The sequence below is a fragment of the Eubalaena glacialis genome, chromosome 6, assembly GCF_028564815.1.
Source record: "Eubalaena glacialis isolate mEubGla1 chromosome 6, mEubGla1.1.hap2.+ XY, whole genome shotgun sequence".
Lineage (NCBI taxonomy): Eukaryota > Metazoa > Chordata > Mammalia > Artiodactyla > Balaenidae > Eubalaena > Eubalaena glacialis.
In genome coordinates this window covers 141,870,966-141,887,399 of record NC_083721.1, presented here as the reverse complement: position 1 = coordinate 141,887,399, position 16,434 = coordinate 141,870,966, and the positions used below count along the sequence as shown (strand labels likewise).

General features: G+C 53.4%; 1 protein-coding gene across 1 annotated transcript in view; it reads left to right on the top strand.

Moving 5' to 3' along the window:
* Window positions 1-16,434, top strand: part of SH3BP5 (SH3 domain binding protein 5) — a 72,121-nt gene that overhangs the window by 51,956 nt on the left and 3,731 nt on the right. The window contains exons 4-7 of the mRNA XM_061194694.1: window positions 6,023-6,187; window positions 13,028-13,158; window positions 15,490-15,532; window positions 16,207-16,426. Of these exons, the coding sequence (XP_061050677.1) occupies window positions 6,023-6,187; window positions 13,028-13,158; window positions 15,490-15,532; window positions 16,207-16,426 (559 nt within the window). The remainder of the gene's footprint in view (window positions 1-6,022; window positions 6,188-13,027; window positions 13,159-15,489; window positions 15,533-16,206; window positions 16,427-16,434) is intronic.

Below are 16,434 nucleotides of genomic sequence, written 5' to 3'. Positions count from 1 at the left end.
GCCTCCCTGTGGTGCTCTGAGGCCCATGGCCACCGAAGGGCCGTTGCTGCCCTCACACTCTGGACGGCCTCTGCTCTCCCCAGGCTGGTGACTTTCTGATCCTCTTTAGGAGGCAGTGGGGCACCCCATGTGTCCCGAGGTTTCCGGAAGCCTCTTGTTGATCCGTGATTGTTCCCGTCGAGCACTGGGAGGTGCGTGCAGATGGAGCCCATTGGTTCCTAAGTAAACCCAGAGAATCCCTTTGGGTTTCAAGTGCTAATGGCGTTCATAGGGAACAGGGAAAGCCATCCAGAGGCCTGTGACCTGAATGGGAGTGTGGTTTTGATAGAAATTGTGACTGCCCCATGCTCCCCTGGGAGTGGGGTCCAAGTTGTTGCCGAGAGCAAGTGAGGGAACAGGGTCGGGGTGCAGGAGAGGTCACACTCAGAGAGCTTTCAGCATCAGCCTCTATAGACCCCACCATCTGCTCCCCGGCTCCTGACTAGGAATGAGCTCAGCTCTTACACCGGGGATCCCACATCCCTTACCCCCTCACTCGCACTCTGTGGAAGGGAAACGTGCTGTCCTTGGTGGCTGACATCTTTTCTCCCTGCAAACCCCCTACCCGTCCCCATCTATTTAGCAGTGGCCAGTGTGGCCCTGTGATTAGGGAGGAGAAGTAAGAGGGACCTCGCTTGGGCTTCCCTCGTGGCACAGTGGTTAAGAATCTGCCTGCCAATGCAGGGGACACGGGTTTGAGCCCTGGTCCGGGAAGATCCCACATGCCATGGAGCAACTAAGCCCGTGCGCCACAACTACTGAGCCTGCGCTCTAGAGCCCCCGAGCCACAACTACTGAGCCTGCGAGCCACAACTACTGAAGCCTGTATGCCTAGAGCCCATGCTCCGCAACCAGAGAAGCCACCGCAATGAGAAGCCCACGCACCGCAATGAAGAGCAGCCCCCGCTCGCCGCAACTAGAGAAAGCCCGCGTTCAGCAACGAAGACCCAACGCAGCCAAAGTAAATAAATAAATTAATTAATTAATTAAAAAAGAGGGACCTCGCTTGACCAGCACCTCTTGGTCAGGAGTGTGTAGCCCAGTGGGTGGTATTTGGTAGAAGTTTAGCATGAAGGCACTGGGTCAGGGTTTGAATCTGGACCCACCCTTGCTACCTGTGTGACCTTGGGCAACTTCTTTAACCTTTCTGAGCTTGGTCTCCTTTATAAAGTAGGGATGACACTTGGACGACCTCACAGGGTAATTTTGAGATCTAAATGAGACGTGTCCCAGAACACCTCATTATATATTATACTCAGAATAAATGCTCCAACAGTAGCTGCTATGATTTTCTTCGTAATCATCTAAATCCACATTTAGGGTTTGTTAGGAGTCAGGTACTGGGTTACTCTCGTCTTGCAGGCTTTCTGTGTGATCTGGAGCCACCCGTAGCTACAGCATGGCTTTGGGCAGCCGAGTGACACGACCCCTACTCTTTTTCAGTTTCTGCAGCTCACTGGCTGGTGTGAATCCCAGGTAGGGGTGCAATCCTGCACAGTTTGAGCCGCCATCTGGTCTTTGGTCCCTCAGCAGCTCCTCTGGCTGTGTATTATTTATGGGTAGACTGTCCACTTGCCCCACGATCATGTCACTGGCAATGTTACCCAGGTTGCAGGCACCTTGTGGTAGAGCAGAAATAGCCCCACCAAGGGTTGGGGGCTCTGGTTTCCTGGCTCTGGCCATCTGCCAAGTAGCTGTGTGACATTTAACAGGTGGCCTTGCTTCTCTGGTCCCTCCTTTGAAAAATGAGGGGTTGAACTGGATGGCCTGCAAACCTCCTTCCGCCTTCTACCACTACCGCAACCAGCGCAAACATCCGGGTGCTCTTGTTCCTTCCTGAGGCCGCTTGTGGGCTGGCGTGGAGTGGAGTGAAGGCTGTGGCCGTGGCCTCGACAGTGGCAGGCCTCTCCACCCTCTCCCCCTTTGTTGATGACACCGTGGGAACCCACTTGTCAAATCCATTCACGAGCAGCCTTTTAATACTCTCTCCACAGCGCTGTTTCCGTGAAAGCCATTAGTGTTCACGAGTCATGAGGATATTTCACCTTTTTCCTGTGTTGCATTGTACAGCTCCAGTCTGGTTCTGCTAACATCTCCCACTCAGCGCTGTGTCGGGCAGGCCTCAGCTCTCTGGTTTGCTAACTGGGCTTCCCTGCTGTGCGTGAGCCCCGCTGGGCCGTGTGCGCACTTGGGGAGCCCGGGAGTGTAGGGCCCTTATTCAGATAATGTATTAATACCAGGGCCTGGGTCCTTTGTTGGAGTTTGAAGGTAAAACCTAGTTGACTGTGCTAAAGATTTCTAGGTATCATCTTTCATATGATGGTGAGAGCCAGATAGCCTGCTCTTTTCTTGGACTCTAAGTTGGCTTCTGATTTTCGAGGTCACGTGTTCCTGTTAGGAGGCTGGGAAGTAGTCTCTGAGTTAAGCCTCCTCGGTTAGACATGGGTGTGAGCTCTTGGATGCCTCCTGTGCTCCATGGTGCCTGGTGCCTGACACCCTCTGCTTTGAGAACTCTTCCCTAAGAAACCTTGGACTAATCACTCTCTCTTTCCAACATTCCCATGTGCTTTACACCGGTCACTTGTCACTGTCTGTCTTGAATTGGAGTTTGTAATGAATGTGTCTGTTTACGCGACTGAGTTGGAACCCCTTATGTTGGTGTGAACCCCTCCCCCCCAGAACTCAGCGCCCAGGAGATGCCTCATCAATGTCCAGTGGCTCGTGTCCTGCTGGGGGTGTGTGTGATGGCATGCTCCCCTCCCCACCTTGTGTGCACCCGCCTGGTCCTTCCTTGTGTGTGTGGGTTTAGAAAATGTTTTATGAAATGCCTTACAAAGAGGCCATGTGCTTTGGGGTTCTTTAGGAAGCCCCCAAAGTTGTTTCCTTGGGCTTAACAGTTATAAAATAGGCTGTGAGCAGCCAGAAAGAAGTTGAGGGAGATCTGACCAGTCTATGCGGGCTGCTGTAGTCATGTCTATCAGGTTTACAGAATAGCCCAGCTGTGTGGAGGGGAAGATGTGTTATCATTTAGGTTTAGATTTGGCTGAACATAACAGAAAACCCCCAAATAACACTGGCTTGAATATGAGACTTTATTTTCTCTGTCATGTAAAAAGTCAGTTCAGGGCAGGGACCTAATTTACTGTTCCTTCATCCTTAAGAGAGTTGCCTCATGATCCAAAAAGGCTGTTGAAGCACCAGCTGTCATATTAATATCACAGATGGAAAGACAAAGGAGCTCTCCTGAAAGTCTCACTCAATATCTATTTATATCTCGTTAGCTAAAAGTTAGTAACAGGAGTACTAGCTAAAAGTTAGCAACAAGGTTAGTAACAGGGGTACCAGCCTCACTCAATATCTATTTACATCTCATTAGCTAAAAGTTAGTGACAGCTGTGAAGTAGGTTTTAGCTGGAACATTGCCTCACCTGGAGACATGGGGGCTCTATTTCCAAGAAAGATGCAGCGAATAGACAGTGAGTACAGAACACATGCCCAGCACTTACTTGAATGAATGAATGAGTGAGGGGATAAGTGATGGAGAGATGCCATCTGGGTCAAATGTATACCAAACCCTCATATTAGCGGGATCCACAATATGACAAGGAAAGCACATTTCTGATACCACAAGAGGGACAGAGCCTTGAGGAAACTTCAGAAACTCCCCAGGGACTCAAAAGAGAGCATGTTCTACAGGGCCACTTCAGATGGGCATCCTCTTTTCCCTCTTTGTAGGGATCTGGTTCCCTTATTTGGAACACAGCAGATGCATAGCAGCGGGTCAGGAGGGGCTGGGCCTGGGTCACGGTAGCCACATTTCAGAAGGTCCCCATGAGGGCATCTGTTTTTGGCTTGTTTGAAGAAAGAAAAGCTTCATCACTCAAGCAGGGAGACGTGGCTGAATTGAAATACTAAAATTTCCTTAAATACAGATCCCTTCTTAGAAAATGTTAGAATCCTGTGGGGTTAATTATGGTCTGATGGTCCTGGTTTGAAGCCTGTAGGTGGTCTGTGGTTCAGCATGGGGCGGCTTCTCAGTGCCAGGTGCCCTCCAGCATGTCTGGGCAGGTGGAGGGCCCCCGAGGGCTGTCCTCACACTGGAGAAGCACGGTGGGCCTGGAGCTCGGGCTCTGGAGCAGTGAGTGTGCTACTGACAGCAGGTGGTGCTGTCTTCTCAGTGGTTTGTCCTAGAGGGTGGCCCCTGGTCCCCACTGTGTCCCTGAGGCATACCTGTGTGGTCCCAGGGCCACACAGTGGGTCTGCAGCAGGCAGGTCCCCTGGTTGAAGCTTTAGCCTGGCATTCATGCACAGCCTCTGTTCTTGACTCCCTTTTGAAACCTTGATGGGAGCCTTTGTCAAGCCTCCTACAGACACTGTTTCATAACTCTGCTTCTTCCTCCAGGCCCCCCACCAACCCGCATTTTCAGATCATCCCCATCTCCAGCCCTCAGTTCGGGATCGTCCTCATTTACGAAGCCGTCCTGGATTCCCTCCATGGGAAGAAATTTCTCCTTCATGTCCCCTCACCCTGTTACTTCTTAATGTCCACTCCCTCCCCAGTTTGGCTCCCTGACCAGGTTGTTGTCGCCTGAGGGTCGGGTTGGGTGTGACCTGCAGTTACACGATCACAAAGATGGAGGGGGCACCGAGGGGCCACACAGCTGTCCCTCACCCTGGGGGCTGATGGGCTCCAAGTCTGATTTTGTTCCTCTCAACTGTCTTCGAAAAGTGTCCTTGGCCTGTGGTATCCGAAGACGTCCTCTCAGTCACGTGAGACTCACTCTGGGAATGGGTGTGTGCCCAGATGTTCCCCCCACCTCCTGGGTCCCAGGGACTGCCTCGGGGGTGTCCCCCAGTTTATGTAACTGACTGAGGGATCCGGTTAGCCAGGGGTGAGTGGGAGGCTGCAGCGGGCCAGCATCTGGCAGCGGCTTGCCTGAACCCTGGGGGGGAGTTCAAGGTGGGCCTGCTGAGAGCAGTGACAAGGACTTGCTGCAAATTTCTGGTGCAATCTCATGGCCCACTCCTGGGGGACGCGTTTCTACTGCATGAAAACAACAGAATGTGAGTCAACTATGTGACTTACAATTTTCTAGTCCCAGTAAAAAATTTAAAAATAGCAGGTGGAATTAGTTTTAAATAATATATTTTAACCCCTTAGGTACAAAATATTGTCATTTCATCATGTAATCAACATGGTCGTTATTAAGGAGATGGCTATTCTCTTTTTGTTCTGAGACCTTGACTTGTTGGGTGTTTTACACTCAGTTTGGATCAGTGACGTTTCATGTTCCCGATAGTCCAGGCTAACGGGGCTCTGCTGCCGCTTCTGTTGATTCTCCCACTTGAAGTTCCCTGAAAGCAGGGACAGCATCGTGACGATCAGGGCCTTCCCCGCACCCATCGCAGGTGTCGGCGCGTGTGATTTGAGTGGGGGCCTGTCCCGCAGGGTCACCACACGGGGAGGCTGGGACTCGGAGCGGCTGGAGTCTGGTCACAGCTGCGTGAGCTCAGGGACGGCCCTGGCCTGTCGAAGCCACGGTTCCCACTCAGAATGACGCTGCTGGACAGTAATCTCCGGGGCTTTTCTGATCCTCACGTGCTGTGAGCTGAACCATGTGTCTGGGCAGTGGTGCTGCTGGGGACACTGATACCCTTGGCCTCATTAGCAAATGAGATCATCTCTGTGAAGGGCCATGGTCGACACTGTACCCACCACGGATGGGCCAGTTCGCTGCCTCTAACTCTGACCCAGAGCCTGCGTGTTTATCTGGTATGTTGGGTCCCGGGCTGGTGAAGACCCTCCACTCCCCCATCCAGCGTCTACACAGACCTGCGGGTGCCCGGCCTGTTCCCAGGCTGCCCAGGCAGAGAAGGACAGGACTCGTCCAGGCCCTCGGGACGCCCACCTTCTGGAGGGTGTGATGAGCCAGCGGGAGCCCCTGCTGTGTCCGAGGCCTCATGAGGTTTCTCTCTCGCGCAGGCGCAGCTGGAAGCTCAGAGAGCCACGCAGGACTTCCAGAGGGCCACCGAGGTGCTCCGCGCCGCCAAGGAGACCATCTCCCTGGCCGAGCAGCGGCTGCTGGAGGATGACAAGCGGCAGTTTGACTCGGCCTGGCAGGAGATGCTGAACCACGCCACCCAGAGGGTATGAGTCTCAGCGGAGCGTGTCCGTGGGACGAGGGCCGGGCTGGGCTTGCGCCGGGGTGCGCGCCTCTGCCTTGCGCCTGCCTGTGGGCAGGGGCGGGGGTGGGGTGGGGGGGTGGGCTTGCGTCCGCATTGGGTTCCTGCGACCTCGGGGTGCAGGTGCCCATCAGACCCAGACTCCCCGCTGGTTTCCCCGAGCAGAGGAAACAGACCCCCAGGCATGTTGTACGTCACAGGTGGTCATCTCCATGGGGTCTCTGCGGGCCTGGGACTGAGCCGTACTCCGCGATGACAGTCACCCGGTGACAGGCGTACCTGCCCCTTCCCTGTCGTTTGAGGTTCGTCTGGTTCAGATCACCCCTGACGGTCCTGACTGTAGATGGGGCTTCCCCGAGGGACCCGATCGTTCTCCAGAGTCCCCTCCCTCTGAGTCCCAGAGGACTGGCTGGGTTTGGAGCCCGGGTGGAGGACCTTGATTACTTGCTGAGCCTGGACTCAGGGCTGGGTGCCAGTTGGTGAGAAGCGGGGGCCACGGCAGATGAGGCCAGAATACAGGGGGTGTGCAGGCTGGCCTTCAGGCTGGGCTGGGGTCTGGGGAACCAGTGTATGCACAGGAAGTGGGCTTGGACTCCTAGGTTTGGTGCCATCATTGTTTGGCCCTTTACCAGCTCCCACGATCTGCCCTCTGGCCACATTGCTGAGAATCGGAAGTGGTGGGTATAGCTGGACTTGTCATCTCTTTCCTCCCCTCCTCCACCTGGTTTGCTGTGGGGAGGTGGGTGAGGCCTTGGATGAAGGGTGATGTAGGGGGTGGGAGCTAGTCTGGATTCCCTGAGAGGCCGCCTGCGGGGCTGGAATAGAACCTTTTCAGTGTCACCTGCCACGGTGGCTCAAGTCCTGGGGGACCTGATAATTAAAGATGGCCTTGTGCTTCCTTAAATAGAATGCCTGACACACAAACGGCTTGGACTTGGTGTCAAATGCGGGTCGACTCTGTAGCACCTCCCCTGAAGCCCGGGCTCCTGGCCGGGCTTGTGTGGCCTGGGGCCTCCTGCCACCTAGTGGACACGATGCTGGGAGAGCCAAACACAGCTTTCCTGGGTCCACTGGGGAAACGCCAAAGGGAAGGTTGGAAATCTTGGAAATTTACAAGCCACAGCCTGACAGAGTGAAAAGGACAGGAAAAAAAAATTAGAGTAGCTCCTTCCAAGAAATTAGCTGAAGGCCTGCCTTTCTTTCCTGCTCTTCTTCCACCCCAAACAAGATCCAAATCAAGCTAGTCAGAATCATTCAGAAATCACTTAATCTGTTCTTCAAAAAAGAACAAAATGGGTTTCTGCTTTTTTTTTTTCTTCTACTCTTTTAGAGCATTTTAGTTTCATTCATTCCCTCCCAAATTATATACTTCTATCTATTATTTTATTTTATTATGATTTTTCTAATTCCACAGCTTAGATATTATTTTATTGTTTTACACAGCTATGGTTTATTTAGACTTAAATAACGCAGGCTCAGTAGTTGTGGTGCACGGGCTTAGTTGCTCCGCGGCATGTGGGATCTTCCCAGACCAGGGCTTGAACCCATGTCCCCTGCATTGACAGGTGGATTCTTAACCACTGCGCCACCAGGGAAGCCCTCCTTCTACTCTTTAAGTCCAGGGACCATAGTGGATGGTGAGTGGCAGTCCAGGAGAGGTGTCCTCAAGACCTCCACATCCCATGACTCCGGAAGCATCATTCACACCAGTCTTTGGGAATGGTGCTTCTTGGGGTTGTGCAGTGTGCAACTTGTGGGGCTGTACCAAACGGCCCTGGGCCTCCTGACGTCGCATGGGGCTCCTGAGGGCCCGGGGAGGGTCATCTGATGTGTGCTGTCACTGAGGCCACTGAAGGTTTCTTGGTCATGGGAGTAACCCCCGCAGATGAGCAGATTTTCTGGGTCACAGGCCAGGATTTCCACCCTGGGACTGCTGTTCCTCTTCCCCAGATTCCTCCCCAGTTTTATGGGCCTCAGATGCTGCTCCTTGACCTGATGAGGGAGAAGGAGAGTTGGAAACTGACACCAGCAAGAGACAGAGCCCTTGGCAGAGCTGTCCTCGACCGTGTCCCTGTGTCACGGAGAAATCCAGCCTGGAGGGGGCACGCTCCAGGGATGTGACGGGTGGTACAGACGCTCGTATGTGGCTTTACTGTGAGCCGCCCTCTGATTGAGCATGCTCCCGGGGCCATGCGGGCCTGGCACGCTCGGCCTCCTGAGTGCTGGTGGACGAAGACAATGAACGGTCTGGAATATGTCCCCGGCCTTGGCTGACTTCTGGATCCTCCAGGAAGCCTGTTTCTTCAGGAGAAGGGAGTGTCATCTCACCCTCTTCTGAAGAAACTGCCATGTAAGAGTCTAGAGAAATATGCAGAGCTCAGAAAGGTCCAGGCTGTCTTGAGGAAGTGGCAGTGCTTTGGGCTGTGTGACCTCCACCCCAGGCACAGTGGAAGGACCCTGGGGTCCCCACATTCCTTACCTGAGGCCATCCGTGTGTCCCTTCTGTTCCTTCAGACTTAGGGTGACAGCGGGCAGCCCCACTTGGAGCCAGGCTGGAGCCCTGGGGTCTCTCTTGTTAGGCCACATGCAGTGCCCCGGGCAGGAACAGAGGAACAGTTCTGCACTCAGAGCTGGGATCAGCAGGGCTTTGGAAGCCGCGATGCACTGGAGTGGCCTCCCTGGGGACGTGGGGTCCCTCCCGCTCCCACTTGGGCTTTAGGCAGCCGAGGCCCCTCCAGCTTCACCCGGTTTGGCCGCGAAACAGCCCTTCTAGGGAGGAGGTGTGGGGAGGCATGAACTGTCAGGGACCAGCAGCTCCTGGAGAGGAAAGCCCTGGGGGCGTGGATCTGAGCCCTGGGATGCACATGAGCCATCTGGCCAGCTTTTCTGTGCTGGTGGGCATGTACCACCCGTCCCCCAAGGCCCTGGGAAGCTACCTCCTTGGCCCTGTGCACCCAGGGCTGCAGGAGGAATCAGAAATCAGCCTGAATGGGCCGGGGATCTGAGGAGACCGTGAAACCACCTTCCCGGGAGCGGAGGACCCTGCTCTTAGCTCCGGGATGTTGGGGATGAGGGTGGATGGCCTCGAGGTTGGGAGAGCTGAATGTGAGGCAGAGGAGCCAAGCTGGCTGGACGTCTGCTGGTCAGTTGAGGTCATTCTGCCGGCAGGGGACCCAGCCTGGCTGGCAGTGCCTGTTGGTGTCCCTGTAGGAATCTGTTTGAGCATCTTCTGTGTGTTGCTGTGAGCAGAGGGCCTGGGCTGCCCTGTGGCTCCCGGGAGGGGGCCCGTCAGCACTGCTGGGCCCCATTCTGTCTATTCTGCTGACCCAGGGGGAGGCCTGTGGCTTCTCAGGGTCCCGAGCACCAGCGGTGGCTTCCCACATGCTTTCTCCGGGGCCCGCTACCTGCTGCCTGCCTGGGCCGTGGTGCTGCGGCTGTTCTGGTCACTCAGGCCTCACACCTGGGGCCTCAGAGGCTCCCATTGGGCAGCAGCGGGTGGTCAGTCCTTGGGCATCTGGAGCCAGCCCGGGGGTAGGCAGGAGTGTGTGTCGGTGGGTTTTGGGAACCCCAGGGATGCTGACTTCTTAGTCGTTAGGATCCGCAGAGGCCAGTGCACCCAGAGGTTAGCACAGAGCCCATGGGTCAGCCCCGGAACATGGTCCCCCTGAGGAAGAGGGGCCCAGGGCTATTGGTGCCCAGACAGTGATTTCTCCGGGAGCCTGCCAACTCTGGGGAAGGAGGCGGGAAGCTGAGCGCTGCCCGCGGAGAGTGGATGGGTGGCTCTGCTAAGCGGCCCCAGCCCTAAGTACTTCCCCGCCCACGCCCTTTCCCCCAGCACCCCGCACTGAGCCCTCCAGCGCAGCCTCTGCTGCCAGCCCCCACCCATGCCCCTGGGCTGCGGTGGCCCCGACAGCCTGGATCCCAGCTGCCCGAGCAGCGTGGTGCTGCTGGGCGTCTGCCCCGTGAGGCTGGCGGTCCGGGTTTGGTCTCCAGTGTGCTCTGTGCACACAGTAGGTGCTTAATCAGAGTACGCAGCTCTGAGTTGAATATGCTGGTGGTAAACTGAAGAGCGTGGTGCTGAGCGGGGGCTCGGGGGCCCAGAGTCCAGCCCAGCCTTCACGGAGGTCTGGGCGCTGGCGCCCCAGGGCTGGGTTGCACGTGCGTCTGGCCACCTTGAGGTCTGCAGGGACATCTGCGTTGTGCTTCCATTTGTGGCTTCCACCTTCCCAGCATCTGCCTTTATCTCCCCGTTCCTTTCCCACCCCTGGGCACACAGTTCACAGCTGGTTCCATGTTTCAGGGGCTGCTTGGTTACCTAGGAGACGTAACCAAGGTGACCTGCTTGGGGACTTTCTCCCTAGAGGCGGGAAGCGGAGTGGGGACTCTCCTCCGAGAGCAGGGGGTTATGTGCACGTGGGGTCGGGGGGTTGGGACGGGGGATGGTAGATGGCCTGGTGGGGGTGAATGGGGGGACGGCGTCCTTGCTGCGGCCTCACTCTGCGCTGGCAATGTCGCCAAGTGCTCGGAGCCTTCTGAGTGTTTAATTTTAGGAAGCTTTTTGTAGACTAAGGACCAAGGAAGAACAAGGGCCTGTGTGCAGTTGGTGAGAGCCCTGCTTCTTGCAGGGAATGCTCTGTATTGTAGCCTCAAATCACAGCTTTTGTAGATCGTCTATTTAAAATGCTTTCAGACTGGTCCTTAAAGGTGAACCCTGCATTGAATCCTCTTGCAGTGGAACAGATCACCACAATACGTTGCCTTCATCTGTCTGATATGCTTGGGTTTTGCGTGTTCATAAAGGTTACACCAGTAAATTCTTAAAGCTTAAGATTTAAGACAAGACTGAAGAGTTACTACTGTTTCCCTAAGTGACCAAGCTGGGGAGGTTTTGAGTGCATTTTATGTCACTGTGACATCTTTGGTGTTAGAAGCCAAGGGGAAGGGTTCTCCGAGCCCCTTGGTCTTGATTGAGAGGTCATTTTAGCAAGCCTGTCACCACATTGCCAGCTTGTCTCGGTTCCCTATTTCCCTTCTCTGACTTTGTTTTAATTCTGTTTTTAAAAGTATCTCAAGCATTAAAACCATTGTTAAAAGATATACATTTTAAAGAAGGTAAAGGTTGAACTCTGATAAGTATAAAGTGTTCTCCTGTCAAAGATTTTATTTAACTCATTAAGGACGGAACTAATAAGATGTTACAGCTCTTTCAAAGGAGAATTCAAAAAACACACTCATACAGAAGTTCAGGAATGCTGAAATGAATTTACAAGATACAGAATTGGTCAATATTTACAGGGCAATCAATAATCAAATGCATCTCTACTGGACACAATCTTCATTTCTAGGGGTAAGAATCATTTATATTACTATCAGTTTTCCCCAACTTACAGGGTCATAAAATAGCTCCAAGACAACGAAAGGCAGAGATAACCTGGAAGGGGGCATTAGACAGGACACCCAGTCGTTTTATGCTCATATCAAAGTCTTTCAGAATTTTTCCTGACACTTAAAAAACCCCTTAGTATAAGTGCATAAGTAAACTTCCCCGGGCTGACCGTGGCTGTTGCCTGGAGGGGGTGATGGACCGCTGGCTTCCTCCTGGGTGGTGTCCTCCTGCAACTGTCCTGCTGGGTCTGAGACAGTGGACCAGTGGCCTGAGGGCCCTCGGGGCTCCTCCCTGCTGCTCTTTGGGTAAAATAAAGCACGGCCCTCTCGACGCACCTCACTGCTGCCTTTCCAGTTCATCCCGTAACACTTGGGTGAGTTGTAAGTAAAAGATGAGAAGGAAGTTGTGAGTCGCCGACGTGGCCTAAACTGCTGTTTATCTCCTGCATCATCTCTCCTCCCAGCTGGCCTTGTTTTGATGCTTTTTAGGTGATGGGGGAGAGAACCAACACTGTCCCTGTTTCTAGGAATGTGCCTTTGAGCTGCCATGGAGGGCCCTTGATTGTTGGGTTTTGAACTCATTTTTAAAACCAGAATTTCCCACCAGAGCGATGACTGGTCACCTGGTCACAAATTTTTGTAAACCCCCAAATCTGTTCAGTTTGACCCTCTGGATCCTGGATTCTTGTCCACCAGCTAACTCAGGATATTTGGGAAGGGGCCAAACAGCTGAGGTCACCATTGCCTTGCCGTCCTGATGCACACATACCTGGCTTTGTAGGGCTCCCAGGTCCCTGATATCTGAGTTCCCGCTGGTACCGCCTGCCTGCCCCTCAGTCCCTGACCCCAGGTGAGAGCAGGAGGAACCCATGGTGGCTACTCGGAGGAAGTGGATGTCAACTGAATCAGAGAATGTTTCTTTTTTTTTTTCCCCTCTGATTTTTTGTTTTTCCTTCTCTTCTTTCCTGCTCATTGCCTCAGCCGATCTATTTCATCTTATCTGACATGACTTTTCCAGAATAGATGAATAGGGAAAAATAATCCTGTTCTCTCTGGAAGTTCATTTAATCTTAGTCTGCTCACTAATTTCCTCAAATAATTTTTTTTCATTTATTTTTTAGAATTTTTATTGAAGTATAGTTGATTTACAATGTTGTGTTAGTTTCAGGTGTACAGCACAGTGATTCAGTTTTATATATATACATATATATTCTTTTTCATATTCTTTTCCCTTATAGGTTATTACAAGATATTGAGTTTAGTTCCCTGTGCTCTACAGTAGGTCCTTGTTTATCTACATTATATATAGTAGTGTGTATATGGTAATCCCAAATTCCTAGTTTTTTTAAATGACATAAGTAGTACCCCAACAAGGGACCATTCTGGGTTTGGCCGGGCTGACCTCTACTGTCATTCGAAGGTCATGGAGGCAGAGCAGACCAAGACGAGGAGCGAGCTGGTGCACAAGGAGACGGCGGCCAGGTACAATGCGGCCATGGGCCGCATGCGGCAGCTGGAGAAGAAACTCAAGCGAGCCATCAACAAGTCCAAGTGAGCCTGGGCGAGCGGGTCCCTGGGCTGGTGCTTGTTTCCTCTTCCTCATCGTCTCAACCTTTTCTGTGGCCCGCCCCACCAGAGCCCCTTGCCCAGGCTACCTGTGCCCCCCCTGTTCTCTGTAAGCCCCCAGGGGTGGGGCTGCTCCGACCTGGGAGCACAGGAAGAGGAACTTCAAGAGCAAACCATTAGCTGGCCTGTGGGCTGGGGCTGGGCTTCGGGAAGCTCAGGGTGTGCCCTTGGCTCTGTGGCTGATGGTGTGGATGAGGCCCTGTCCCTCATTACCTGTCAGCACAATGGGGTGAACTATGTACATAATACACATCCTTATAGACCAAGAGCTGATGAAATGGAGCAAGACTGGTTTCTTTTCTTCCTTCCTCCCTCCCTCCCTCCCTCCCTCCCTTCCTTCCTTCCTTCCTCCCTTCCTTCCTTCCTTCCCTCCTTCCTTCCTCCCTTCCTTTTCTTCCTTCCTCCCTTCCTTTTCTTCCTTCCTTCCTCCCTTCCTTCTTTTCTTCCTTCCTCCCTTCCTCCCTTCCTTTCTTTCTTCCTTCCTTCTTCCCTCCCTCCCTCCCTCCCTTCCTTCCTTCCTTCCTTTCTTCCTTTCTTTCTTCCTTCCTTCTTCCCTCCCTCCCTCCCTCCCTTCCTCCCTTCCTTCCTTTCTTTCTTTCACAGGATATTTATTTCAAAAGTTTCTTATAATGTTACCAAGTCCAAGCTCACTCTGCTCACCACACAACAGGCCAATAAATCGGGAGATGAGGTGTTGTGGCAAGGAATACGACTTTATTCAGAAAGCCAGCAGACGGAGAAGATGGAGGACTGGTGTCCCCCAAAACCATCTTTTCGGGGTCTGGATGCCAGTTTCTTTTATAGAACAGAGAGGGGGAGGAAGTGAGGAAGTAAAGTAAAAAGGCCATTAGTTGTGCCTGGCTTGGCCAGCATCGGGGAGGGGTTGTGTTAATTTCTTCTTTTCTGCAGCCATTCTCAGGTGGGCAGGGTCAGATTGTCTCCCTGTGAGCTGAACAAAGGCACTTTAATATTCAGGCAGAGGGGCAGGGTTTCCTGAGGCAGGCCATTATGTATGATTATAATAACAAAAGCAATGAAAAGCAAAGGTTAAAGTCAAAGAAACAGATCCAACATGGAGTCAGATTTTCCTCTTCCCTGTTACAATTATACCAAACACTAGGAACAGTTAATTTGTCCAACAATATAGTCTTTGGTTAAATAAGTCTTGACACTTCCAAATACTGGCATAGTTTAGAGCAGTTAAAATAATGACAGATTCTGTCTTCATTAGTATATAAATATGTTCATAATATTTATATGTAATAAAGGTAGGCCATAAAACAGCACTGAAAGCACAATTCATCTTATTACACACACAGATGGGCCCAAAGGAATAATTTTTTTTTAATGTATATATTTTTTATTGAAGTATAGTTGATTTGCAGTGTTGGGAAGACTGGTTTCAATGGAGGTTTTCTTCCGCTTCTCTCACTACCACTCCTGTATGTTGTCATATGACAGTGATCTTGGGGACTAGTCCCAGCTTCACTCACAGTTGCTGGGCCTCCAAGCAGAGACAGGACCTGGAATGGCCTAGACCCCACAGCCAGAGACGGACCCCGAGCTCATGGAGGGTGAAGGGCTCCAGAATAAAGTATTGTCAACTCCTCATGCTCGGACACCCGAGTTCCTGAAAGAGCCAACGTCTTCCCGCTGACACAGAACCTACGACCCGTAGAATGTTGGCCTTTCTTGTCCTCTCTCTTGCCCATGACCTGGCTGGGTCTGCACGCTGTCCAGTCCCCCTCGTCCTGCACAGAGTCCAAGAGGCCGACCTGAGCCCCTGTCCTTGTGGTGGCCCCGCTGTGCTCAGTGAGGGACGGTGGTGCCTCTCCCTTCCCCGGGTGAGCTCGGCAGAGCTGGTGTGTGTTGAGGCAGCTTCTTCTCAGCCTCATCTGCTAGGCATCCCTAGGAGAGGAGGCTGGGCCACCTTAGCGGCTGGGCACACCCTATGTGGCCTTGAACAGCCCCCCAGAGAGGACAGTGAGCCAGGGTTTGGGGCCCTGGGATACGTGTGCATGTGTGTGGGTTTCCCGTGTCTTGAGATAGGCCTTCTGGCAGCTCGGCCCTGGGGGAGCGTATGTATCCATCAGGCCCGGGAGCTGGGAGCACCCCCTTATCTCATGGCTCATCAGAGCTGAGTAAATGCTGGAGGATGGCCTGGCCAGCTGCAGCCACTGCCCCCTGGACACCCCGTGGAGTTTTTTGGGGGCACTGCTATCGTGCTCTTATGGGTTTCCTTCCTGTCTTCTACAGGCCTTACTTTGAACTCAAGGCGAAGTACTACATGCAGCTTGAGGTACGTGTGGCCTTTGGCTTTGAAGCAGATCGGAGTTTTCTGCCCTCAAAGCCCCCCTTTCTGTAGTGGGCTTTCAAATGGCCCCATGGCTGCCAGTGAGGGGGACACGTTCTTGACCAAGTCTTCAGGCTTCAGAGTGGTCTTGCTGCATCCTTAGTGCTCTCTGACGCCCTCTGAATCTGCTTCAGTCACTTTCCGTATTGTACTCGGTTAGTGGTTCTCAGCAGGGCCTGGGAGCTTGCTGGCAGTGCAGATTCCCAGGCCCGCCCCAGACCGACTGAACAGAGGCTCTGCAGGCGGGGCCCAGCCATCTGGGTTTTAACACACCCTCCAGGGGGTCCTGATGCAGCTCAAGTGTGAGGACCACAGCCCCGGGATCAGATGGCTGGAGTGTGGGACTTCTGTGGGACCTTGACTCCCACTGCTGCTTCCCTGATGGGCTTATTCCCAGTGGTTGCTCCTGGGTATAGAGCTTAAGTTGTCACCTGGCTGGGAGTTGGGGGGTGGCGGCTGCTCTCGTATCTGGTGCGTGGAGAGCTGTGGAAGGGGATCAGGGCCCCAGTCGTGTCTTGAGAGTAGAGTGATGGCCATAAATGTTTGAACCCGTCACTCAAGAGCATCGCCCGGCCGGCGGGGGTGGCCTCACTCACAGAGCCTCCCGTTCTCCCGAGCAGCAGCTGAAGAAGACGGTGGACGAGCTGCAGGCCAAGCTGGCTCTGGCGAAGGGCGAGTACAAGACAGCCCTGAGGAACCTGGAGACGATTTCGGACGAGATCCACGAGCGGCGGCGCTCCAGCGCCATGGGGCCCCGTGGGTGCGGTGTCGGGGCTGAGGGTGGCAGCCCGGCTGCCGAGGACCTGTCGGGGCGCAAGCCCGAGCCTGACGCTGTTTCTGGTGAGTCA